At 46.6% G+C, this 27102-nt stretch overlaps 1 protein-coding gene across 2 annotated transcripts in view; it reads right to left on the reverse strand.

Moving 5' to 3' along the window:
• SSH2 (slingshot protein phosphatase 2) overlaps positions 1-27102 on the reverse strand; it is a 91190-nt gene that overhangs the window by 17984 nt on the left and 46104 nt on the right. For both annotated transcript variants that reach the window (XM_036395002.2, XM_036395003.2), the window contains 6 exons: positions 14576-14679; positions 9861-9925; positions 5133-5254; positions 2705-2773; positions 1881-1946; positions 663-857 (listed from right to left, as the gene is read on the reverse strand). In XM_036395002.2, coding sequence (XP_036250895.1) covers positions 663-857; positions 1881-1946; positions 2705-2773; positions 5133-5254; positions 9861-9925; positions 14576-14679 — 621 coding nt within the window. The remainder of the gene's footprint in view (positions 1-662; positions 858-1880; positions 1947-2704; positions 2774-5132; positions 5255-9860; positions 9926-14575; positions 14680-27102) is intronic.

Consider the following 27102-nt stretch of genomic DNA (forward strand, 5'->3'; position numbering starts at 1 on the left):
TCTGGGAAAGCAGCTGGGGCCAGTGAAGTAATTATAAAATGGGCAAGTGAAAACCCTCACACTTGGCACCACATCGGGTCACACACTACCTTTCAGGTTATATGGTATCAGTACCATCAGCAGTTACTAATGACAGGGGTAGTAAACCTTGAATGTTGATACAGCCTATAAATTTTGCCTTTCTGAACTGTCTACCCATTTACCTGAAGTCCATACATAAACACTTCACTTTACAGCAAAATGAACTGAGTAAGGATAAAAAGACCATGTTAGCCTAAACACGTGCTCAGACACGTGCCAGTGTAAGAGCAAAGTCCAGAGAAACCTGTTCCTTCCAGGCCTGGAACAAGAGGACAAAACCAGCAGAGACAAGGCTGAGGTACACCACACCTCTCTCACCAGTAACATGGGACTTACCTTGCAGAGGCAAAGGTCTGCAAGCAAAGCCCAAGGTAAACAACTAAACTAAAAACAGAGGAGATGCAAGGGAGCCCCAGGAGGGCTAAACTTCGAGTGCTGGTGTTTACCTAACCATGAGTCCACTTATTACATGGAACAGGAAGCTTCTCCTTATTAATACCTAATTAAGAGCAATCTCTCGTGGAAACTGTCCTTATTTGGGGACAGTCAAGCAGTGGCTCAGCAGAGCCAGCCCAACTTACACATCTGTGAAGAGGGCAGGCGAGTCGGGCCGGTGGGACTGCACGTCCTGCATGGCGTTCCACTCATTGACTGACGACTGGTCCGAGTTGATGTGGCTCTCATAGTAACTGACCCACGTGAGGAAGAGGCTCCCTGGATAGTAATTGTTGCTCCTTGCCACTTCACAAGCCTTATGCAAACTCTGTAGAGCAGACCTAGCAAGAGAACAACATTTGTCAGTTTATTATTTCTTCCTCAGGCACTATCAAGCACTAAGCAGCAGCCAAATCCAGGATGCTGTTCGTGTCCCATCAGTTGGTACAAACCCCTGGCACTGTGCACGAGGCTGTCCTGCAAGGCTGTGGATTCCCACACGCTGCCAGAGCTTGCATGTCTTAATTGGAGCATGCCAAAACAAGCCTGGATAGCAGTGAAGGTGCCCACAATTCAAGAGGGCAGAGGCACCCCTGTCTCTGGTTCCAAAATCTGCTGCAAATACCCAAGCCCTAAATAAGATGCACAGAGTTTGTGTCCAAGACAGGGTGCTGACAGCTCCTACTGTGCCATCAGCTGTCCTGTGTGCAGGGCAGAAACACCCAGGAATCAGACATGCACAACCAAGGGCTCAGGACTGCACTGAGATGTTTAGGTGTCTGCCCTCTCTCACTGCACGAGGGATGTCAGAAGTTTCTTCAGCTGCTGCTGGGAAACAAATCCTCCTCTCCTATTTTTAGCTTATTTTAAATCTTTGACTGGGATCAGAAGGATCCAGGTCAAAATCACTGGGGTGACAGCAGCATCGCTGACAGGCAATGTATTTTTGCAATGCAAAGAAGCTCGAGCCAGAAATACTTTCATGATCACTACATGAACCACCCTAAAAGGAAAGAAAAATGCAAGCAAGCTTCTCTTTCCTCTATCACAATGAACATATCTCAAAATATTTCAAACATATACTCAAGGCACTGTGACTCTGGGCTCAAAGCAGCAGCTCTTTGCAAGGAAAATTACCCTATTCCTTCCTGCCCTCAGCTGAGACAAAGCCGCTGTACACCAGCACTCACACCTCTTTTTTCCTTTGGTACCAAACTTCCTTCCCTGTCTCTGAAGGAAACTTCTGGCTGCTCAAGGAGGTCCCAAGATCACAGTAACCTAAAGCAGCACCTGGTTTTTAAGAGCTTAAGCAGCTAAAACACCTGGAAAAAGGATCACTGGGACAGTCTGTAGTAAGTACTTACCACATTGCCTGTACAGACACGGGCTTGAATATGTGCACCCTGTTATCTGTTGATACGCTGAACCCTCTGGTGAGAAGAAAAAAGGCAAAGTAAAAATGTCTCCCAAAAGTCACTTTTTAGTTAATAACTGATAGTCTTAGCACATTAGAACAGCAAAGGTCTAGCCCTAAGCATACACTGCTGAGTTCAGCTAGCAAACAGATGAAAATAGCACACTAAAAGCTCTAAGATAACTTCTTTAAGCAGCTGCTGTTTGGGAACGAAACTAAGACAGTGGGACAGTGCTGGGCTGTGCTGTTTACCTTGGCAACACAAATTCAGTGCCACAGCTGGGAGCAACAGAGTCCAGCTAAAGAGATCCTGGGGCAGCTACCAAGGAAAGAAAAGTCATTCCATGCACTGCACTGGACAGCCTGAGTAACTGGCACAAACAGGAGTCTGCAAGTCAGGTGTCTATTTGGCAGAGAAACATCATTCTTGCTTTATGTCGGGCTGAGTGCTGCCTGCTGCAAGCATGATGGAGGAACACATAATAGGATCCCTTTAAGGAGCTTTCACTACACACCCACTCTCCAGTAAAAGCTCCTTTACTCCAGCTTAAACACACACATAAGCCACTGTCTCAGTGCGTGTTTATTCACAGATAAGTCAATTACTGGTGTTCCCTGCCACAACCACTGTGACTGAAGGCCTTTGAGCCTACTAACCTGATACAGGTCAACAGAGGAGGGCTGCTGGACCTGTGAGGGCTCTGCAAGCACTGGAATCCTTCCCCATACACCTTGTTCTAAGTTGTATTAACACAGAACACAAAAGGCACTCACCCATCCCCATCCAGGTGGATCAAGGTGTCACTCCAGAGAGGCAGCACCAAGCCCATCGTACAAGTGCTACTGCAGTGAGAAAGAGAAAGTCAGTCTATCTACTACAGCACCATGTTATTATTCTAATTTCATGGCAATAGTTGCATATTTTTGTATTCATTAGGAAAAAGAAAAATCCCATTGTTGCTTCAGAGACAAACAGCGCCAGTGTTGTTCTACAGGGGCCTGGCAAGGATCACTAACCAGATTCAGGGCACAGCACTATCCTTTCAAGCAAGCTTAAAGGGTTAACACACCCAGGAGAAGAGCAAACAGGATCCAAAACAACTGAACTTTGTGCAGAAGGTCAGAGGGGGCTCACAGTCTTTGGTCAGCTCAAGGCTTTCTTTACAGATTAATCCCTCTCAGGCTCAGGAGGTTTGGTTCTAGCTCTGATTTTGCAATCCACAGCTTTATTTTCTTGTTTGTCCCTCAGCCACAGCTGCTGGGGACTGGGAGCAGAGCAGTGCAATAGCAGGGTGACTGGCAGCATGGCAAGTTGGCAATCTCAGCCTATCACCTGTGGCTGACTCTTGACCCTTCTTCACCCTCAAGAATGAGCACAACAGCCATGCCATACAGACACCTCTTGACAATCCCATTCCTCTCTCAGATGCTTTGCTCCGTTTGCCCTCACAGTCCCCCAAGATTTCTGTAAGGCTGAGCAAAAAGCCAAGTTAAAAGCAGAAACCAAGTGATGGGAAAAAGGCAGGGGCGGGGGAACCCAACACAACCTCCTCCATGTCGTTAAATGAAAACAGCTGAAGCTCATAAAGCTGCAAATCTGCTCCATAATCAAAGCAGCATCTTGAAGAACTGAATTCAACTGCCTCCTGCTCTTATGCTCCCAGATTTCCAGCAGTTCCAGTACATCTGCCAGTCTCCAGCTTAAGAGAAGAGTGGGAACAGGGAGAGACCAGGCTTTGGAGGGTCAGACAGGGAGCCCTGGAAATGCACATGCCTGGTGCCCAGCACCAGGAGACAGCATGCAGCTATTTCTGTTGACAACATGAGATGAGCTCATGGAAAGATGTGTTTTTAAAAGGCTTCCCAAGGTGGCTGGGGTATTTTTAGTGATACTGTTCAGCGAGCGCTTATCAGAGACCATAGCAACAAGTCTACATGGAGTTATAAATACCGAGTGGGCTTGGGGAGGGCAGATCACAGTGACCATCCAGAAGCCCAGGAACTCCAGCAGAAAGCTAAAACGACCCTGCTGTGTTATTAGAGACTGAATACCAGTGAGCTCTCAGTTATCAAAGGTGGCTGCGCTGGTACATCACAGCCAACAGTGAATCCCAAGCTCACAGCAACCTGTGCAAGGACAAGTTATTCTTGCCCCAAGGCAAGAGCATCTCTGAGTCACAGCTGTGCACACATGAGCAGAGACAGGAGCCAGGGGCAGCATCAAACTGGTCCCCCATTTTAGTAGGTATCACCCAAACTCAGCATCCAAACCAAGCATGGTGGCTGCTGTGACTAGCAGGCAATATTTGGAAGGCAATTTCTTAGCCAAATAGTTAAAAAATAGTTTCTAGTGATCCTACTAACTACCTGGAAGTAATTTATTCTAACTAGTGTCAAAAGCAAGACTCATTCCTGTAGCAGCTGTGCTGGAAGTAAGCATGAGTATGAAACCTTCTAAAATTGAATATCCAGCTGATTGTCTTCCAATAGAGGCCAAGATTTACTTAAAACTCTTTTTAAGAGAGTCATGTGCCTCCATGCCCTCTCCAAAGTGCCCACTGTCCCCTTCTAAATGTGAAGTTTCTGCCCTTGAAGCTGCTGGGTTGCTGTCACCTGGCTTACAGCCCCTCCAGCAGCAAAAGCTGCTTCCCAGCCACATTCTGCAGCCTTGTGGAAAGGTCAGCAGGAATTTAAATGAATGAAGCAGAAGCACTAAACCCTGATGACACACTGCTGCCTGGGGACAGCACATGGTGTGCAAGATCTGCCATCACCAACCCTGACACTGCCATCAGGCCTTTGTGCCATGACCTTGGCAAGGGACTGCCTGACAGTCCCTCTCTTATTTATTACCTGTTCTCCTGAATGCTGAGGTCCAGCTCCTCTAACTGCACCTTTTTCTTTCTTTGCATGAAGATTGTCTCTGGTGTGCAGATGCAGGGCTTGGGGACCTTAGCATTCAGAGGCACTGAACATCCTCACAGAAGCCTGATGCTTGGAGGAATGAGGGAAATGCTGACCTGCACTGTTCCCTTCACAATTACCACCTCCTCTCAAGAAATAAAAAAAGGCAATTCTGAATCTCAAGAAAAATGTTAGGCTAGAAAAGCTGAAGCAGCCTATCCCCAGAAAACACAGGACACCAGACAATGATTTCTAGAGTTAACTTGTGTGGGGCTGAGCACCTGGACACTCTGAGTACCTGTCATTGGAAGAGAAATCCATTCCTAGGACGATGCTCTCCTCCGTGTCTTGTCTGCCATTGGTGGACACCACCACCATGTATCTAGTGCGGTTCTGGTAGGTACTTTCCAGTCTTACAGCCTGAAGAAAAGAAGGGGAAGAGATCAGCAGTGCAGTCAGCAAAACACACATTATGACCTCTACAGGGCACTTTTTCATGCTGAGTGGCAGGCACAGAAGCAGTGATGCAGCCTGGACTGGGAGGGATGTCCCACGCTCCTCAGCTGGCTAAGGAGTGCTTCACTCCCACACAGTGCCCTCCTCAACAGCTGGCACCTTCCTGGTGCACTCTGCACACCTGGCTGCAGGCCCTGCTCTGTCCCACCAAGGCTGATTTTGAACAACCTACAGCCAGCCCTCTGACTGGTCCCAGCCCAGTGGACCATCAGTGAGACAGATGGGTGTTGAACCTTCACCTTCAGAGGGCTTTGTCCCAAGAACCAGAGCTTTCCTTTAAACTGCTGTGTGCTACAACAGCTCCAACGAGTCTCCTTCCACCAGCTTCCCAGGCAGCTGGACAGACAACCAGGACCTAATTCATACATGGTTTCCTGCTGGCCCTTTGAATTCTTCTGGCAATCGTACTGCCTTACACCTGGCAGGAAAAGATATCCCTATGACTAAGCTGTATCCTTCACTGGTTCAGATTGCCCAGGAAAGGTGAAAGTCATCGTGCCTTGTTGCTCCTGCCCTGTTCACTTGTACCCCAGTGCCAAAAGAGCTCTAGGAGGACTGCTGTTCAGCCCAAAATCCCCCAAATCAAATATTATTGAGAGCTTTCAGAGTGCAGTGGAACTTAAACTGTGAATGTCAGACCAATGCTGAAGCCCCTGGAAGGCTGCACTGAAGTGAGCTGCTCCTCCAGAAGCCACAAGGAAGTGAGAACTGAAGGGACTCAGGAAGTCTTGCAGACAGACTGCTGGTTAGTGAGAAGCCTGGGGAAGGGAGCCCAGCACTGAAAGTTTTGCTTATCAACACTTGCAGCAAGCAGCCTTTACTTGCAACACTTTTTGGACTCCGTTCCGAGCTGTTTGCAGCTATTTTAGTCACAGGATCCCAACCAGAGAAACTAGGACATCCCTAGAAAGGAAGTGTCTGAATTCTGCACACTAAACCTTAACTTTGGATGGTCCAATCCAACCCCAAGACTCTGTCTGGCCTCAGTGTTTACCATAATGTTAAACTGCTGCTTGAACTTTGAGCAGGGCCTGCAGAGAGCAAACAGGGGGAGAAGGAGCTGTCCCAGCCCAGCCCTGCACTGTGCTGTGGACAGATCTCTGCCTGCTGCAACAGGACTTGGGTCCTGAATTCCTTGCAACCCAGTGGTTGAAGTCTGAAGTGGTGTTTGACATCCTCCACAAACTGAACCCAAATTCCTCAAATTCCCAAGCCGCGGCTTGTGTAGACATCTCTTGGGGGCCCTCGTAGGAGGTCCTGGCTCAGAGACCCCAGTTAAAACAATCATCCTTAAAAAGCTAAGAAATTAACTATTGTGTGAGATCTCTCAGGAGCAGGCTGCTCTTCCCAATATGCTCCTTTAGTTGTTCACAACTCGGCCTTGAGGTCAGAGCGGCACCTCCCAGCTTAGAGGAAGCCCCCTCTGATCTCAGAGCTCTCCTGTCCACCAGCAGCTGGGAAATCTTGACCACAACACGTGGTGGAGTCTGCAACCAAGGTTAAACCAGTGCCTGGCAGCTGAACAGAGCTCGCCATCCCTGCAGAGTGCTCTGTGGCAGGGAATGCTGAGCGTGGCATTGCAGGGAGCAGCAGCTCTGGTGATGGGGTGGAATAGCAAGTGCAGGCAGGAGACAGTGCTGTCAGAGTCTTCCAGACTTGCCCAGTTGGACCAAAGACCAAGAGAAACTACCCAAATGCTGATGCCAGCAGACAGCCGTGCTCTGTACAGCCAGAGACTGTGCCCCACCCCATCTCCTTAGGATAAGTCATGCTAAAACCAGCCTTATTTTCCTTCTTGCTTCTTGAGTCACTGGGATTCCTTTGGAAACACGGAGGATCAAAGTGGTCAGTCCTTCAAGGTGCAAATTCCCCCAAAGATGGCTGTTTCTAGAACTAACCACTTGTGGGGAAACAGAAAGGTGCTCTTCAACCTAGAAGACCAAGTAATCACCAAGGTCTTGGTGATTAATGTAATTATCTACATTAGGAACCAAACCTCAATAATCAGCACAGACTTGCCTAAAATGGGAGCAGACAGACACAGCTGCCCCATGTCTGGGGCATCCACACAGGAGTTTCTGTTCTGCTTCTCTTGAGGACAGTCCAGCAGCAAGAGGATTAACAAAATCTAACTTACTTTGCTAAACCAATTTGGCCAGCAGTAATGGGAAGTCCTGATACAAGATCCTTTAGAACAGGGCAAGACAAACAGTGAGCAAAGGTCACATAGCTACACACTGGCAGGGTGGGATTTTCAGAGGCCAGTTAAGAGAAACAGGGCATGGCTTAGTGTGAATCTCTGGGTTCAACACTTACACCCTTAGCACAAAGCGCTAAGAACCATGATTGGGCAGATAATGTGTTTTGCTAAATTTAATGGAGTATTAAAACAGCAGAATTGACATTGTAAACCAGCCAACTTCTAAAGCTGCTATTAGAGCCCCAGCGTGCCTATCAAACCACAAATGAAGCTCTAACCTTTCCATGAAGTGCTAGTTCATATGCTCACCTCTCAGAAGGAGCACACCAAGTGCTCTGATGCCTTTTAAATGAAGATATTTGGAATCCCAGTTACTGTAGGGAGGATGGCCTGGCTTCAGGGACTGTGATGAGATGGAAAGTTCTTTCTCAACCAGCTCATCTATACAGAGCTTTCTCCTGAGTTTGGGAAGGTTATTTGTAGTCTGGTCAAAACAGGGCCAGCCACATTCTTCTTAAGTTTTAGGCTCACCTGAACTCAAGCCAACTTTATCTTCTGCTGCATTCTTGTATCATTCAGAAGTATGATGTGTTATTTCACCAGCCCTTATGAACAGCACATTCCAAGAAGTTCATACTGACCTTTCACGCTCCACAACAGTAGGTGTTTCATACAAGAACACATTTCTCATGGAGATAAATGATTTGAAGACAAAAAAAGTGTGTGTCCAACTTTCAAGTTCCCAGCTCTGCTAAGCTACAGGAACATATTCAATCACTTTGCATTCTTAACTCCTTTTCCTCCTTCCTACTGATCTTACCATGGCTCTAATCCTGCTCTCACGGAAGGCTAAAAACCTCTGCCAACAGCTCCAAGAAACAAGAGTTGTTCCAAATTTTAAGTCTAGGTTTTTAGAGGATTAGATTCCTCTGCTGGCCCCCGAGCTGTGAAGCCAGCCCTCCAAATGACAGCAGCCAAGAAAATGAAGGGAATGCATTTCTGTCAGTAGTGTTTATATTTCAAATCTCACTTGTATCTGCTGTTTTATGAGAGAGTCCATTGCAGCCCTGCAGACCCTTCGTTCGTCAAGAATCAATTAAATTCAAGTAGACTATCGAACTTAACCTCATGCAAGATTTCAGCATTCCAAATGTAGCTCTGGACAAAAGGGTTTATGTCTCAGCCCACAAAGTCCTTATTCAGCTGTTAAGGCTAATTTGTCCCAAATCACACAATGTAGCCAGTGATACTGCTGAACAATGCCCTGTTCAATAGTTTCCAATGTTCTAACCTTGGCTCGAATTCTGAAAAGCATTGAGAACCCCCATGCCCATCACTTTCACTGAAATTTTAGTGACAGCAAGGTGTGCCTGGCAAAATTTAGGAGAGTAGGTCCTTTGGCTTGCTTATGGCAAATTATTTTCTGCGGTCATTCGGGAAGCTAAAGCATTCCAGAGTAACCTTGGCTGTTTCCAAGCTATAATCATCCAATCAGCCCATCTCCAGCACAGCTCAGGAGGATTCAGCAAACCAGAGGTGTGGGAATAACACTTGGGATGCTGGCAGTCCTTCTTTGGGCAGAGGTTGCTAAGATGCACCAAGAAAATACAGGAAACAAACTTCAGGCTACTGAGTGCTGAAAGGTGCAGACTCACTGCAGTCATGCCTGGCCTTGTAGAACACTTCAACATGTCCCAGGCAAATTCCTCACTGCTTAAATTTGGCTTCTGGAGCTCTTCAGGGCTGTGCATCAATGCTGTGAACAGCAATGCCTCGTTTTACATCCTCATAGGAGGCGACAGCCCAGGAAAGCAGAAGGCCAAGGTTCAGTGCAGGTGCATGGCTACACGGGGGTCCTGCATGCTCCCACCTGTTCAGCCATGGCCTTTTGGGATGCCACAAATCAGGACAGCAGAGTGAGGAACACAACTGAACTCTCACAGGGCAGGCTCACTCACACTGGTCAAACATAAGTCACCTATTCTTGATTTAAACAGGACACCAAGATCATTTATCCATCCTCTCTGGCAACTGTTACAATATTTTTTGGGAGCACAGATACTCAGTACTTAGTTTCAAGACAACCTTCTAGCCATACAATTTGTCTCACTGAACAACCAAAGCAGGCCTTTCACAACTAGCTGCTTTCCTACCTTTGTGGTTGCAAAGGCTCCCCAAACCTGCTGATGAAACCACTCCAACACACACACACACACACACCACTGCTTGCCTGAGTTACACAGGTGTGTTTGTCAAGTGGTGCTTAACCTTTGCATTGGTTCACAGGAGATAAGCAGAAAGCCAACCTACCAGTCTGATGTTGTCTTCTGGGCGGAGCAGGATGAACATGGCCTGCAGGTGCTGCTGGAGATCCCCTGCGGGCAAGAGGGCAAGGTGAATGCACAAAAATAGTTCAAAATCACATGCAAGTTCCTGGCTGTCCAGCCAGAGCAAATGTCCACTGAGAAACCTGACACGTCACCAGGAGTGTCGCCACTGTCACTCCCACCTACTCAGAGATGGGAGTTTTGTCATCTCTTAGTCAGCTGCTCTTTGCTCTGTGTGCTCACCTGTTCCTGTGTTACCATGTTCTCTCCTGCTAAATTCAGTGGGTTTTTTTCAGAAATAAACAGTGTTTCATTACTCTTTGTTCCTTTGACAGACAAGTCAACCTAGTTAGAAATGGACCCCATCCTGGTTTGACATCTCATTCTACCACGTGCTCCAAACCAGAAATTTGCCATTGCTTTTACACCAGCTTAATACTCAGTGCAGAAATACTACCCAGGCAAAAGTGTACTCTCCTTGGAATGAGATTTAGTCCTGCTTTAGGGCAGCATGTGCCCACCTATGGCTGTGTACCAACCCCACCCAAAAGCCCCTAAGAACTGCCACCTGAAAAATCAAACACCTATATTTTTTTCCTAGAAAACACTTGCAACAGCTTTCCTGGTGAAGCTGAGGAAAAATAAAGGAGAATTAAATTTAGTGCATGACTGTGATTTTAAGCCCTATTAAGAAGAGAAAAGTGTCACAAGTTCCTAAAACATCAAGCATTTCAAAGACAAGAGAGATGATTTTCTGTCAGCACTGCTGCACTGACTTCTCAGCACTGCTCCTGGCATGTAGAGAGCCAACATCATCCCCTGAGTACCAGCCAGCAGCAACATCTCCTGCAAGGGGCTGGTTTTTCAATCATTACATGGAAAAATTAATCTGCATTCCCACAAAGGAGAGTGCAGGGCTGCCAGGTGGGTGGCACAGATCAGCAAGAAGAGAAGCCTTTACTCTTCCACCCTCTCCCACTCCCCCACAGCCAGGAAGCTGAGTTTAGGCAACACTGCAAGGAGCAAATATTCAGCAGGATCAGCTACAAGAACCTTTTCTAGGAAGGTTGGTTAATCCCCCTGACCTCCCTTTCTGATTCACCAGTGGTGCCAGAATCCATGTTATTTCATAGACTCTCAGAAATAAGGAAAGCTTGGACATGGAGCAGTATCCAGAAATACCAAAATGGTAAGGAGAAGACAGGAAAGGCTGCCCAGTGAGAGCACCTGGTTTCCAAATGATTTCTATAGACGGTGGAAGAGCAAGGCTGAAGGGCTGTGCAGCCCCTCTCTGGATGGGACAGAGACACCCTCGCATGGAGTGGGTTACACAGGACACTGCAATCCCTGCTCTGCTCCTCCTTCCTCCTTCAACTGCATTTCAGCAAATGGAGAATGAGTCAATGCTCTGGGAATGAATTTTTAACTGGGGGTGGGAAAACTGAGGCACTCAGCAGTGCCAGGGAAATCACCAAGTATCACCGGCCACAAGCACCTGAAGCTGCTTCCTGCCCATGGACATTGTTCCCAGCACGGGAGTGGCTGGCACGAGCCTCCCTAAATAGAAATTAATTATGGAGATAGGGCACTCAGGAAGGCCAAGTCATCCATCAGGTGCTTGTTCTGCCAGGACTGCTATGACAGGATCTCCCCACGTCAACACCAGTGCAGAATCCTGACAACACTGCTCAGTTCCAGCAAGTTCCAGCTAATAATACAGTGGGGATTGCTGAGAACTGTCAGTCAACAAGCAAAGGTCCCCCTGCACCTCCTGCCCACAGCTTGAAAGAGCTCAGCAAGTATTTGACTCATGAAGCTTCCATGTGTCTTAGTCTGAAATGAAAGATGCTTCACCTCAGCTTTTTCCCTCTCCAAAATGTAGCAGTTCCCACTTATTGCTGCCAGCAATTCAGGGACTTCTTAAAAGCCAAAGTTTCCAGAGTTAAAAAAAAAATCACCTGGACTACTGGATTATCTCAATACTTAAAGAGAAGAAGTTTCTATGACAACCCTTTCTGCAAAGCTCAGCCAAGGAGCTCCATTATCCTTCATCCTCAGAAAGTTTACCACACTCCTCCTCCCTGTTCCCCTGCCAGCCTTGGGATCTCCAGAGCTGGAAAGTAAAGGATTGCTTCCTTGGCCAGCTTTAATCAACGTGCAGGGTTTTCAGCCCCAAACACACAAGGCATTTTGTAAACTTCCTGGATTAAGAAAAACCAAAGGAAAGGCTTTAACATGCCAGAATCAGCACAAAGATATCACATCCTGTCCTGTGAAGAGCTGGCTTTGCTGGCAGTCATGGCAGGGCTGCTGCTTCCTATCACATTGTCCTGTGCTGAGCAGATGCTTTTGTTTCCTTGAGCTGGCAGGCAAGGTGCAAAGCATGGGCAAGGGTGGGATCTGAAAAGTGATTCGCAGTATTCCAGAGATGGCAAAAGCCCCAGGGAAGTTACATCCCTTTCTGGCCTCCTCTGGCTTGTTTGTTGTGGAAAAGCAAGCCCACCATCCCACAGAAGTTTGCCAGGTGGCACAGGACCACCCAGGGAGAGGAATACGGACAGCTGGCACCATATCTAGTCAATCTGCCAGTGATTCCCATTGATGGAGGTGTGATTAGAGAAATGGGTGTGAGCATTAATTATTTCCTGTTACCCATTCACTCTTCACGCTGGATTCTAGCGCCTCTGATGAATTAAAAAGGCAGGTCAGGAAGGTCAGTCAGCCTTCCTAGAAAATGCTCTTGGAGCCACTTGAAATACTATTGCATCTATAGGCAGCAATTCCATACTGGAAAGTTTTGTCTGCTCTCTACCCCTTTCTAATTTTGTGTGCCAGAGATAAGTCACGACGCACATGGGGATGGAAGCTGAGCATGGATTATCGGTGTCCCAGAAAGGAGGCAGCTGCACACACTGTGCCAGCCACGCTCTCCACATCACTGATTTCATTCTGGTGGCACAGATGTTTTGCTCAGGAAGGTGACACACTGATCCCCCGGTGCCTTGGTCTGCTGATACCAGAAAAATTCACAGAAATCTGGTGCACACTCAGACGAGGGACTCTCTTCAGTGACACCTCCAAGCACCATAAAAAAACCACTAGAGCATTCCCATCCCTTGACAGGCAGGGAAACCGAGGAAAGGACAAGCACTGATGGCTCATTAAATCTCACCCTGTAAACTGAGGAGACAGGAATAAAATAAGTCTTCTAAGAACAAAAATCCCACCCCTTAGGCAAGCCAGCCTCGGCAGCACCAAACATCTCGCTGTAAGCAATTACAACACACCGGATTTGCTTCCTTGGCAATCTGGCTTCCAAGAGCTCTGGGCCGATTAGACAAGCAATTATTTTCCACCAAGGTCTCCAGACCTCATGCAAATCAGCTGGAGCAAGTAAATGAGGCAAGCAGAGAGACTCAACAGCTGTTTGTGCTGCCTTGCAGAGGTTCAGCAGGAAAATCTTTGGGTTTCTCAGCGAGGCAAAGCCAAGGCAGCAGTGCCAGAAGACTCTGGGCTTCAGCAATGAACTTTGGAGAGACTAAACACCAAGACAGGCCGAGAGAAACTTTTTAAAGACTGCTCACTCTACTTTCACACTAAAGGACATTTCACTTCATTCTTGACCAGAAAGGCCAGCTTTAATTTAAGTTTCAGAACATTTTCTTTTGACAACTGGTAATTAATGCATCTCACCAAAGCAATTTGGGTACTGCTTGTGCTATGTTTGAGTGGAAGTATATAATTAAATGCCTTCTGACTTAAACTTTTTCTATAAATATGTTTGCAAACAGATTTTGAGGTGGCCAGTCATCACATACATAACTCTGACAGATGCAGAGGTGGATGACAGTCTGATGGTGTCAAAGTACAAAAGGATATACACCTGGAACCAAACCAAGTCACATTTTTCCTGGTCACCTTCTAGCAAAGCATGTTGACTCCTGTTTCTGCTTCTATCTCTGTCCCATTTGCAAACATCTGAAGGTCCCAATTTATTTTTGTTTCCTGCCAATTGCTTTATGGAAGGGAAAAATCCCCACACTATCTGATGCCTGTAAAATACCACCAGCGATTAAGCACCATATAGCCAATGAAAAAACCCTACCCTGAAATGTTTGAGTTATGATATTCAGAGCAACTTTTCAAAGAGAGTGAAAGCAAAAACACAAATCAAACTTCCAGCAGATAAAGGAGGTGGAATTATAACTGACTTTCTATTACTCACTCTGCTCACATCTCTGAGAAGTCACACTGACTTTGCTCAGAGGTTTCCTCATCCCCACGTAGAGGTAAGTCTGGTAAGCCTCCTCCCTCTCCTCCATCATAACCAGTTCCTTTCAGATTAGGAAGGACCATTACTCACCCTGTATCACAAACTCAGGTTTCTCACTGCAGTGCACAAAGGTTTTGGAAGGCAGTCCTCCCCTCCCTTTCTCATACTAAAATTACAGGATGATATTTTGTGGGGCACTCATTCTCAAGTCTCCACCATGCCATGACTGCTGCCCTGATGTCACTCATTTGAGGGTCCTGTTTGAACAGCAGAGTTTTGAAAACTTTCTTTCCTATCAGCATTGAGACTGGCAGGTCAGGCCTTAATACACGTGGGCCAGACAAACGTGTGCCATCAGGTGAGAATGAGCTCAAGAAAGGTGAACTCTGGAGCAGACAAGCCCCAGCCATCGATACCACACTCACCTGCATGTTTGTTGCGCCTGTGACTGATCCTGGGTGTGGATGACCCATTTCCTCGTGGCAGGAAGAGAGCTGCACCTTTCACAGTGAGGAAGCTTTCGCTGATGCTGCAAGGGAAAAGACAAAAAGGGAGTGAGGAAAAGTGTCTTGTCTTCAAAAAGGAAAAAAGCAATGAATGAGACAGGTTAAAAGCACTGAATGCATGCTCTGTTCTTTTGCAATGAAGTGATTTAGACCAAATCATTCTGCTGGTAAAGAACTCTTTCCCTCATGTACGTACTGCAAACATTCAAAGCATAACTGAGAACAACACAAACAGAGAAACACTGAAAAGCAGAACATATGCTGGTGCCACTCTGCCTGCAGAGGTGCAACCTGAGCAGGCAGAGGGGATTAACCTATGGCTACATTTTCGATTTGAAGGTCAAGATGACAGATCCACATTTCTAAATGGTGATGAACAGAACAAGCCCACGCATCTGGGTAATTATGGACTCTGTTAACCCTGAGCTTTGTGGTTCAGACACAGCTGATGCCCTGCAGAAACAAATGTCTCCCTTCAGCAGTTAGCCAAAAGAAAATTAGTGTACACAAAAGATTAAGAAATCATAAAACTACTCTCTATGAGTTGCATGATGATTAACTCTCAAAGACCTATAAATCAAGAAAACAAGAAACTGTAATGCTGTTGAAATCGGCCATCACTTCATGAGTTGATTTTGCCCTTTCTAAAGTCACATGAGGAGAGAAGTTTGTAAAAAGGGGCAATAAAGAACTCCCAAGTACTGAGGAACAGCTGGTATTTTAAGTATATCATCCAGCTCTTTTCCTGCAGATGCAGCGGTTCATGGAAAAAGCAAGACACGCTCCAGATTCTGCAATGCAGCCATCCTGTTGCATACTCGAGGGTTCCTGCTTTGCTCAGAATTGATAAGACAGTCCTAGAGGCTTTGAAGAAAACCAGAAACAATTCTCTAGTCAACAGGATGGTTGATGAATATGATAAGACAGGATGGGAGAGTCTCTGGCATCGTGCATCCCAACAGCTCCATGCTTTGAAAAGATGTTGGCTTGTCCTTCAAGACAACTCTTGTCCTGAGCAAGAGGTTAGGAATTTTTATTCTTTTCTCCACTTAAGCAAATATCAAACCTAGTTAGTTATTCCCTTCCTCTAAGGGATGAGGACTGGGAAATTAACAGAGTAAAAATCCCTGCATTATTTGGGGTTGACTACTTTAAAAAAAGATTTTCTGACTACATTTTTAGAAGTAAAATAATTAGAAAAGCTTGTGTTAAATTTGGATTTCCCTCTAAGCTCAAGCACATTTCTGGGCACCTCTCCATTTTGCTGCCAGGGATATAAAAAATGAAGTTTTCCAAGCCCTAGAAAAGCAGATGCACAGAGTCAGAAAGGCTTTTCTCAAGGCTGCAGCACATCCCAATGTTTAGACCGTGCTGTCATAGCCTCAGCACTCCTGAGTGACAAAGTTTCTCCCAGAACTTTCTTCCTAAAATTGAACCAGATGTCAAACATGGTCTGGATGTTTCAATAAAAACAGAATTTTGAAAAGGAAAAAATCACTCATCCTAAATTAAAAGGGATCAGAGAGTTCTCTACTTATATTAAAGCTAAAGCCAAAAAATAGTAAGTTCATTTGGCACACTGAAAATATTCTTTAGACCACTCTCAAAGTAAAAATTTTGACTGAGCCTTTCTAGCTTTTGTTGACAAATAAATCCTCTCAAAGTTCTCAAGGTACACAGCTTCTTACAGCCTGAACTAGAGAAACACCGAGTTATCTTAAGGACACTTAAAATAATAATAATAGTATTATTAATGTTAAAAATAAATTCTCCTCCTCCCATTATAAACTCACCACAGAAGAGAACTATTAAAGGATGTTAGGCTGCAGAGGAGGAGAAAGAATTCAGCACTCACAGACAGCTTTCACACTGTTAATTTTATCAGCAAAGCCAACCACTAATATTAGCAATCCTTTAGCCTGTGCCTGAGGTTCCCCCAGAAGGTGGAATTAGCAACTATTTTTAGTGGATAATGTAGCATGTAGCTAAGAGGGCCAGGAGGTTAAAAATCTCCTCAATTCCATCACTTTCCCTTATCACCAGCTCTCAGCCACCAGCCTGGAAAGGAAAGAGCAGCAGAACTAAAGAGATTCCCATCAGGTGCATCCTTCCAGGAGGCCACCTCCTCTCCTAAGGCCAGGGGAGCCTTGTGTTGGGCCATTAACCGTGGGCTCTAAGTGTAACTTGGTAGGACTAGGGAAAGGGAAAGTAATTTCCCATACAAAGGGCTGGAGCAGCTGAAGAATGTGGCAAAGCAGATCATTCTTGTGGAACAAGGAGGTCAGGCAGGGGGGGCAGCACCTCCTGAGGGCAGGAGCAGGGCAGGAGATGGCCATCAGCACTGCTGGGAGAACAGCAGCTGCATGGAGACGACAGCCTCGTGCCAAATCCAGCTGTGGGGACACTCCCTGTGCAGCCAAGGCACACTGCTGGCACCTCTGGCATCGTCTACCCTGAATTCTAAGCCCAGATGCATCAGTGTCCAGAAAAGAAACCCATAATACACACAAACACACAACAAAGCTCTTGCTTTGAGATTCAAGCAGTAAAGAAAATCTTGGGAGGAAAGGCAACAAAGTCATGGGAAAGTCCAAGTAGCTCTAATACTGAATTCAGCAGATGCTGATTTTGGTGCCTGTGTTGCACCACATGGACAAAAACAAAAAGCAATCACTGGCCTGACATTCTCTGTGCCACACTCAGAGGGCTGCTCCATTTGGGTCCATCCTGTTTGGACAGCCCCTGGCATGACCTTCACCTAAAGCATCACATTTCAGGGCAAGATCATCACCTTAGGATGCTGTCCCTGATATATAAAGGATTCCTTGGGTAGGACACTAACAGCAGGCCCCAGTCTGAGACACTTCAAAACCACAAAAGGTAGAAAAGACGGCTGCGAAAAGGGCAATTAAGGCTCTAAACAAGTGTTGCCATCCACTACTGATTTCAGCCTGCTGACAGCTCGATGGTTTCCAAGCATAACGTGGGCTTTGAAATACTTCACAAAATCTGGCTTGCCAGAGCCTACAGGAGCTTCAGGGCTCTTTGAAACACTCTCCTGGAACAGACTGGTGTTAAAAGACACTCAACGTGGTTAGGGGAGAAGTTGAGTCCAGGACAGCAGCAGAAGACAAGAAGCCAACTTGGCACAGGTAACAAAGCTGAGCTGGGTTTTATCAGCACCCCAGGCTTGTCATCAGTTGTCAGTACTGCACAGCAGGTTTTTTCAGGAGAAGACTTACTCAGGACATACCTATCAAAGAGTTCACAATCCCCAGCACTACAGCTGGGGAAAAAAAACCCTTCTGTTCCATGTTCACCTCTGCAGTGAGGCAGCAGCCTCAAGGCCACCAGTGGTGTGCTATTGGTAATTCTCTGCTCACTGGGAAGAGAACCAGTGCAAGCAGAAGACTTAAGCAACTTCTACAGAAATCGCTACTTGTACCAATTTTTCTCCCAGGCAGAAAAGATTTTGTAGAAATTGTACAAGTCACATCAGAACTATTTAAAGCCTTTTGCATAAAAAGCACAGACTCTGCCCTCAGAAGGCTCTGTTTCTAACCAGCAGTAACAGCTGGAAACAGAAGTGATTCTGTGCTCCCTGATGTGCTGCCCAGGGCTGAGCTCCTCCTGCACAAGGGAATCACTGCATGGTTCAAACTAAATTCTCTTTATGCTATAAAATGAGATCCACACAGAACTTATAGATGGCAAACAAAAAATAAATGCCTTCCCAGATGTTACACTGCACAGCTCCATTCATAAACTGCAAGCACAAACACCAAATACACTGGTATGAGGACGTAAAAGAGAAAGTGTTACTGGTTTAGGGGCTGTGTCAGAGATGTGATAAATCACTGGATGCATTGTCATGACCTCCTGGACAATGCCCTCCAGCTCCCAGCCAGGTGAATCTGCACCACTCTCCAATTTCAATGAGAAACCCTCAGTCCTCAGTATAAAATACTCAAAAAGAACCCTGCTGTTTTCTCTTGCAACTGCTTCACAATTATAGGAGAGAAAACCTTTTTAGGAATAAGGCAAGGAGGCACCTGAATGGCTGCTGGCAATGTTTTATCCTAATAAACAGTTAATTAAGTTATTGAGAGCCTGAGGATGACTTTCCAAAGTCTGCTCTCCTCACTCATCAGAGCAGCTCCTTACAGCAGGCTCTGTCCTGTCCAGCCCAGCCCTTGGTCGGGCACTTGCCAAGTAGCACAAGCAGAAATTGGCACCATTCCCTGACAGGCTCGGCAGGAGAAGTCCTTCCATGCACATCCTCCCACACAACGTACAGGACAGGTCAGTGTGGCAAAGGCCAAAACCTCCTTGGGCTGTCACCTCCTCGCAGCCATGCCCAAAGCACATGGGCACTGCATGTGGTCACATCCTCCCAACCCTGCTCACCCTAATCCTTAGATGAAATGGGAGATTGAAAAGTGGTGGCTGGGGAAATGAAGTATCAAGGTACTTCACATTTGAATGGAAGTCCACTACCTGTATGATTTACAGAAATACAATTTCTCTTCGTGGGTATTTATTAACCAGAGCCCTGCAGAAAAGAGCTCTGAAGCAGCTGCAATGGGATTTCTATGCCAAGTCAGGCTCCAGCTGTAGCTCCCTATGACAAGAGAGTTGTGCAGTCCCTCAACAGCCCCCCAGATTTTGCCCTAACATGAGCAGCCAATGCTGCCTTGCACACCTCAGCTGCCAGCTCAGCTCCATCATCTTCCCTTAATCCAGCAGCTGCAAAACTCAAACCAAACAAAAAGGAAATTCCAAGGCTGGCAGGAGTGGCACAGCAGGCACCAATACTCAGCTCATTGCCTGAGGTGTGGAAGGAGGGAGAGAGGGCAGCTGGGGACGTGTGAGCGAGCTCTGGAGCAGCCAGGACTGCAGGAGCAGCAATTCCCCTGCAGCCTGCGGATTTTTTCAGCACCTCAAGCCACTTCCCTCCCTCTCCCTGCTCCCCTCCCAAAGTGGCTGCTTCTCCTTCTCCACAGGCAGGTCCAGGGCCTGGCATCACACTTGCTCTGGGGGCAGCTCTCACTGCCAGCCTCCCACCCTTCACCTGCCCACAAGAAAAGTTCTGGTTAATAAAGCATCAGTCCCACAGCCAAGGGTGCACCAGCAGCTGGGTGCACAGCTGGATGATGTGCAGCCTGGCAGCCCAGGGCACTTCTCCCTCACACACCAGATAAAAGCATTGCATTCCTCCAGCATCCCTCCCCAGGGAAGTGCCTCCTTCACCTTCACTGTAGTTTGTTTTTCAATAAACAACATCCCTACTTCCCTTGTTTACTTTTTAATGCACCTAGTTTAATAACTGCCTACAGTATTAATGAATTTAATAGAGGGAAGCAATGTTTGGCTTCCAGTTTAAACTTTTGTTCCTAGGCAAGGGATTAAGGTGCTTGATTCTCTTCACACAGAGGGCAGATCTCAGAGCTGTGTAAAGCACAAAACCAGGTACTAATAAAGAAAACCCACCAGAACCATATAAGGAAAATGAATAGGCAAGGATAACTCAGGATTGCCCTGCACTGACATTTGTATTAACAGGGTCAGCTGGCAGCAAACACAGACAAGCGCAGGCTTCTCTGATACCCAAAACAGAAACAAACTCAGTGCAGAGCAAAACAAGGGCCACAACTCACAGAAAAGGGGTCAGTGACACTGTCAGCAGAGGTGACACCACCGAGGGCAGGGAGAGAAAAGGGAAGTGGTTCTCCACCAAAGGCCATCTCTCACCACTCAGCACTTTTGCAACTTAAGAAACAGCCCAAGGAGAAAAACAAACTGAGCGTGGGAACCCACTTGGGCTCAGAGGTTTGACGCAAACTGCATTTTTAGCAACATCTGCATTTGTGCCTTTTTTTTAAAACAGGAACTGTCTGCAGGCACTTCCTCTGCTCCAAGGTGGGGCTCCCTGGAGAGAGAACTCGGCTTCCATGACACAGACAGGCATCATCACAGAGAGATCTGCAATGCCAACTGTTACTCATCCACATGAACTTACCTACCGGGTCCCTTCTCACTAGCACCAGGTCACCTTTTCCCTTGTTTTGGGCTCCAATATGGACAACTTCTGAAACCAAACTAAGACAACAGGAAAACCTCACAGTTTGCCAGAAGACAGTCAAAGGTGAGGATGGATGGGTGTGAATCTGAATTCCAAAGGACTAATTTCTTTACCTTGCTCCAAGCAAGGAGAGAATTTCTGCTGAATTCAGAGAGGGTACAACTTGCCAAAGGGAACCCTGAAGACCACGGCTGTGTGTGCAAGTGAAGAACAACTGCTTCAGGTGCACAAAACAACCACACTCAGACACAGTTTCAGAGACAGGATCAAACCAGCCTCAGGTCATCCCACCAGGCTGTGGGGAGCTCTGATACCCACTCAACATCCAAGTGAGTTACCAGTCTGCAAGTCACACCCACTGCTGGAAGCAACCATGACATGCCATTAGAGCTCCTCTGCCACCAGATCATTTGAAATGAGCTCAGAAATACCTTTGCAAACTTGGGCAGCTTGGGTATGCAGGAGAGAGCAGTGGCATCCTTTGGAGACTGCACAGAAGACAACAGCTTTGGGCTGAGAAACTGATCCCTGCCAGAAACTCATCCCAGCCTTGCTGCAGGCGAAGGGAGCAACAACAGCTGCTGTTTGCAGCCCAAGATTTCAGCCCACGCAGCTGCGACAGGGCTGCACTGTGCCGAGACAACCCCAACCACCTGCAGCATTCCTCTGCCTCCCTGCCCCGAGCCTTGCTCTGCAGGGCTGAGTTTCACACTCACATCCAATGTATTTCTTCACAGGCAGGGCTGGGATTTATTCCTTACAGGCGAAGGAAAGCAGACTGGGTTTTGTTTTAAGCTGATCAGCATTTTACGGTGTCTGATGGAAGTGAAAGTCCATGCGGGTTTCCTGTTCTCCTCACATACTCTTGGCCTAGAGATGAACCAGCTCAACAAACTCCCAAAGGCCAGGCAAGGCAGGCAGAGCCCTGGCAGGGACATCAGCTCACCTCAGCACCCAGCCCTGTGCCCAGCCTGCCGCTGGCAGCTCCAGGTTGGGTTTCACTGGGCTGCTGCTGCTGAGTAACCCTGACACAGCCCTCCCTGTGCCACCTCGCTGTCCCCATCACCCCTGCCAGCCCTCAGCAGCCTGGGAAGGGAGGGAATGTCCTGGTGCTGAGGCTGGGGAGAGGGAGATGTGCTGAGCTGGGCTGTGGCTGTTGTCATCACTGAGAAACAGACTGGGGGCACACCCCACTGATGACAGATCCAGGAAATTATTTATTTCAAGGAATAGGAACCTGGGCACAGGCTGTGGGATCACCGTGGCAGTGAAGAAGGAAATTAAGCAGGGATGATTTAAATTATCGCAGACTGAAAAGGACCCATTTTCCATGCAGCACAAATAGCAAAAAGCTTTACTGCCCATCTCTCTGGCTATGCAGCACAGAGGGAGTCCCAGCAAAGCATGTGTTGGTGGCCCATGCTCAGCCTCCGAGGCAACTTCAGAGAATCCATCCAGAGAGAAAGAAAAAGATTCCAAAAAGTAACAGCAAAACAAGTTGTGCAAACAAAGCCCTGATGTCTCTGGAATTTGAGACTGAAGATATGCACAAAATCGCTCTTCCTGCAGTCCAAGCACGAGCACGGCAGTTCACAGACTAGGAAGGGGGTGGCTAACACAATTAGGATGCTGATTAAGAAATCTGGGCACTTGGTGTTTACAGAAGAAATTTGATTCTTTGCACTTTTTAAAGCAAGAGACCCAGACCGGAAGAGAGACCATGAAAGGAATTTGTTTTACATGATAGTCCCCAAAGGCTTCCAGGTCTCCAAGTCAAGACATTCCCAGATGAAAGCTCTACATGACATTCTTCTTGTGCCATATACTGTTTAAACAACCTTTGGGCATTTTTAATGCATACCACTGGGTTCATGGAGCAGGACAGCAGTACCCAGGAGAACACTCCACAGTGTTTTACCACCACATGCCGTGCTCCTACCAGCTCAGCCTGCCCAAAGTGAGCCAGCTGCTGTGGTACCAACAAAATGCTTTCACAAATGTGTTCTTAGAAACACTTAAATCAACATGAGAAAAGTTCCTAAGGATAATCTATCACATCAAGGAACAGAGAAAAATAACCACCAGCTTTTTGATTAGTTAATCTTCAGGAAGAACACCCCTCTGATTGACACACACTTATCTTTTTTCTCTCCTAATTAACACAGTCCTAGTTGATTATCTTTAAACCACACAGTAATCTCCTCTGCCACCAGAGTTTGAAAGTATTGCCTTCATACACAGCACGATTCTTTTTAAACCTTAAATGACAGCTGACAGACCCTCCAGCAGTTAATTAACAACCTGGTCTCTCCCCACTACGATTAAGTGCATTTAAGATGAGATATTTTATAATAAATTTTTATGCCAATCTCCCTGCATGTCACTGTCACAGACCTGACCATGTTTGGCCTGACTGGCAGTGTCCCACAAGAAGGACCCATCTGCTTTAAATACGACTGTAACACAAGTGACAGGAGACACACCGAGGTCAACTTACTGTCCCTCCCTGCCACAGCCAAGTCCAGGCTCCCCTATATTTAGCCAAAGAATGTCCAGCACTTTACAGATGGAAGGAGATCACTGACTTGCCTGAAGCATGGCCAGTGCTGGCTGCCTCCCCAGGATGGGTGTGAGCAGAGGTGACAAGGCCCCGGCACCCACTCAAGGCAGGGCACCCTGTGTCCCCACTCCCTCCCCAGCAGCCACAGCTCCCCCAGGCACAGCCCCAGGACGTGACTGGTTCAGGAGGATGCTGCTCTGTGTTTTTCTGGTCTCAGTGGATGTGGCCAGCACCAAGCATGGCTGTGGTCAGCCAGGGAGCAGAGCTCCTGCTGCCTTGAGAAGCAGAACTGTGCCAGGACTTGGCTCTGCAACCACCCCAACCAGGGCATGGCATGGAGGAATTACGCTGGGGAAGCTGCCTGGCTCTGATCACAGCCTTGTTGGCTGCCCTCAGTAAATACATTAACAGACCCCTGTAAATAGAGCACCAAAACAAGGACCACTCTGTCTCTACACAAAGAAATCAATGCTGAATAATAAGCCTTTTCCTCTTGCTAAGAAGAAGCAAAAGCTTGTTTACCAAAAGCATCAAAAATCATCAAGAGGCTGTTGGATTTGACTCATAAAAATATAGAAGGAAGTTATTTGTTCAGTATTTTAACTTCTGCAGCACTCAGCACTTTCAATTTTCTCTCATTCTTACTGCATCCTCCCCATGCAATGGTATTTGATCCCTAAATGACAGTTTCCAGCAGGAACAGTAAAATCGGTTTAGGAACTACTGTCCCTTTAGATTAGCAAAAAGGACAGTCAGCAGTAGCCAGTGATGTGAGATGGTTTGTGGGCTGTTTCACAGAGAACTGCCACGTGCCAGGTTTCTTTCAATAGGTTTTGATTTGAAACTGGAAGTCACAGGGAGCTTTACCTGTTGTGAAGATACAGCCAGTAACTGGGCCATTGATCTGCTCCCCCTTGCAAATACACCAGGGACTTTATTTTAGGGAACAGGAAAGCTACAATTAAGGGAATACAAACTTAAATGTGGCTGCAACTAATAACTTGAAATTTTAATCAGCTAGAAGTAAGGAATCATCAAAGACAAAGGATCAGAAACATTTTATAGCTGGAATAGTTTAATGGATTCCGTGCCTTCAAACCAGGGCAACACTTAGAAGGACAGCTCCTTGCACAAAGCAAGGTCAATACAAACTTCAGATTCAACATAAAGCTGCAAACCAAAGAAGAAACCCAGCTTCACTCTGGGTTCAGTGACCCAGCACTGAGGGAACGGGGTGACAGCCTGGAGAGACAAGGCTGCTTGTCCCCAGGAGCTCAGAGCAGCACTCCCAGCACACCTACCCTGACAGCAGCCACGAGAACCACTCCAGCATCCTGCTGGTGTAAGTGACAATCAGCCTCCAGAGCCATCAGGAAAAGCTCTCCAAATCAGACCATGAGATATAATTATGATCCATTTCAAAATGCAAGCTCAGCATCACTTTCCAATCCAACTCTTCCCCCCGCGGATGTTACAAGTTCTTCCTGGAGACAACATCCCTTGTGACTCTGCTTTTTCTTTTGGTGCTCTGAATAGGGATCAGCTTACCAGGAGTCCTTTATTCCCCAAATAATTTCCATTAATCACTCACCATACACCACTTTAAACAGAAGCTGACAGACTGTGGGATGTCTAACACCAGCACAGCATCTCCCAACTTAAATAAAAGCCGAAACGAAGGGCACTCTAAGAGGCAAAAGGAACTGGGAGATTCTAAATAGGAGACAAGAAAACTTCTTCAAAACGTTCCTAAGAATTGAAGTGTTTTTATACAGCTACTTTAAATACAAGCAGGGAAGCAGTAGTGTGAACCATCCACTCTTCATGGTATCTGCTCACAAAAAAAGTAAATTAAAGGAAAAACAGCAAAGTGCTTCCTTCTGAAGCATCACCATGCAGTTTTGCATTTGTGATTTCTCAGCACAGCTGCAAATTAACCAATTCTTTTAGCACCTTCATGCAACTTGCAGGGGGATGTCAATGCTTTACTTCAAAATGCATATAAAGGAGTTTTTAACTCAACATAAAAACCCTGCATAGTTTTGCTGACTGAGACTCAGACTGGAAACACATTAAATAAAAGTTTTATTTTACAGGAGTTTGAACTCAGAAGACTAGAGATTCCAGATGTGTTTATCCCTGCAAAAGTCAGGTGCTAAATTTCAGCAGAATTAGCACTTTAAGCAGTTTGGCAGCCAATTTTCTGTGGTTAACTCAGGTCTTCGTATTTCCTAAAAGCATAGAAACCCCTTTAAAAACCACACATTAAAGTAGAAAGACCATCAGAATACTAAACACTGCTATGTACCACAGAACCAGCGAAGTCTCTAAGAAGAACACAGTGTACTTCAGGGAAAAGGCTCTTAAACAGCTTCTAAAAAGGCTCCAGAATAGATATTTGCTTAATTTCAAGCTAGAGAGCCTCTCATAGAACATTTCATTATGTACTTGAAGGAACTAAGGACAAAAGAGTCAGGAAGATTACAGCAGTGTCAAGGTTTTGCCGGGGACTGTGCTGGGAATGTGGGTGATGTCCTGGTCCATCTCCTGACCCCCCTTCCCCAAATGCAGCTCCTGGGCTGGCTCAGCACCCCCACACACCAGTCCTGTTCACACACACTGGACGCAGCATTCCCCACCTCTGGGGTGGGTATTTGTGGTACCCCCACTTGCTATGGAGGCACATGGATATTCCTCTTTTGCTTTCTTGCAATCTCCTCATCATGGCAAACCAACAGGAGGGCAAGAAATGGTGCTGACAAACTGTTTGTTTTGATTTAGACTAACTGTCTTTCAGTCTTTGCGCCACAGAGGAATGCGGCTGTTCCACTTTGCATCTGTTTTTTGATTTCTCCATCTCTTTTACAAAGCAAATAAAGGGAAGAAAAACAACAAACCAACCCTAACAATAACAACAACAAAGCCAGTGACAAGCTCTTCACACACCACCATGCAATGAGCCCTTTAAAAACCCAAACAAGCTAAACAAACAAAAAAACCCAGTAAAACTCCTCCCACAATTTGGGTTCATTTTAATTCAGTATCGAGTTGCAGAAAGCAAGCAGGAAACTAACAGGAGGACAAAATTAAGACTAATGATAGCTTTCTACACATTGTGCAAATGGGATTCCCCCTTACTTTGTAACCTGACCAAGGTAAATTTATCATTTGCTAATCAAAATGACCCTACTGCAGTCCCACCTGCCATTTGGAGTCTCACAAAACACCAGCAATACACCCAGAACAGAGCTGCCCGTGCCCTGTCAGCTACACAAGCCACAGGTAACAGCCCTCTCCAAAGCATCCAGTTGGGATTCTGTACAAAAAGAGGCTGCAGGACAACAAGAGGCTCAGAGAAGCAAATTCACTCTCTTCATGCTGGCAAACAAATCCCAGGGAGTGAAGAAATCCAGCACGGTATACACCACAACACCACAGTACAGACAATTCCAAGCTCCACTCAACAGGGGTCCCAGTCCACCCCAGGCACCTCCGGACCTTGACATGAACTTCCTCTGATCCACCTGGGTGCCTCCCCTAAAGCCACACTGCAGCAGCCAGGTGTCACTGAGATCTGTGCTCTTCCAGGGAAAAGCTGGAAGTTTAACAAAGCAACCAGACCCCAACCTGTGGCACTCCCGAGGGGCAGGAGCCAGCTCTGCCTGCTGGGACAGCATGGAGCTCATTAAGCCATTGTGAGAAGCGTGTGAACAAATGAAAGAGTTCGCTAATAAGTGACAAAGATCATTTGTTTGAAAAAAAGGAGTCAATCATTTCTGGTTCAGCAGTCTGGATTTAGCCTAC

This window comes from Molothrus ater, chromosome 21 (assembly GCF_012460135.2).
Source record: "Molothrus ater isolate BHLD 08-10-18 breed brown headed cowbird chromosome 21, BPBGC_Mater_1.1, whole genome shotgun sequence".
Taxonomy (NCBI): Eukaryota; Metazoa; Chordata; class Aves; order Passeriformes; family Icteridae; genus Molothrus; species Molothrus ater.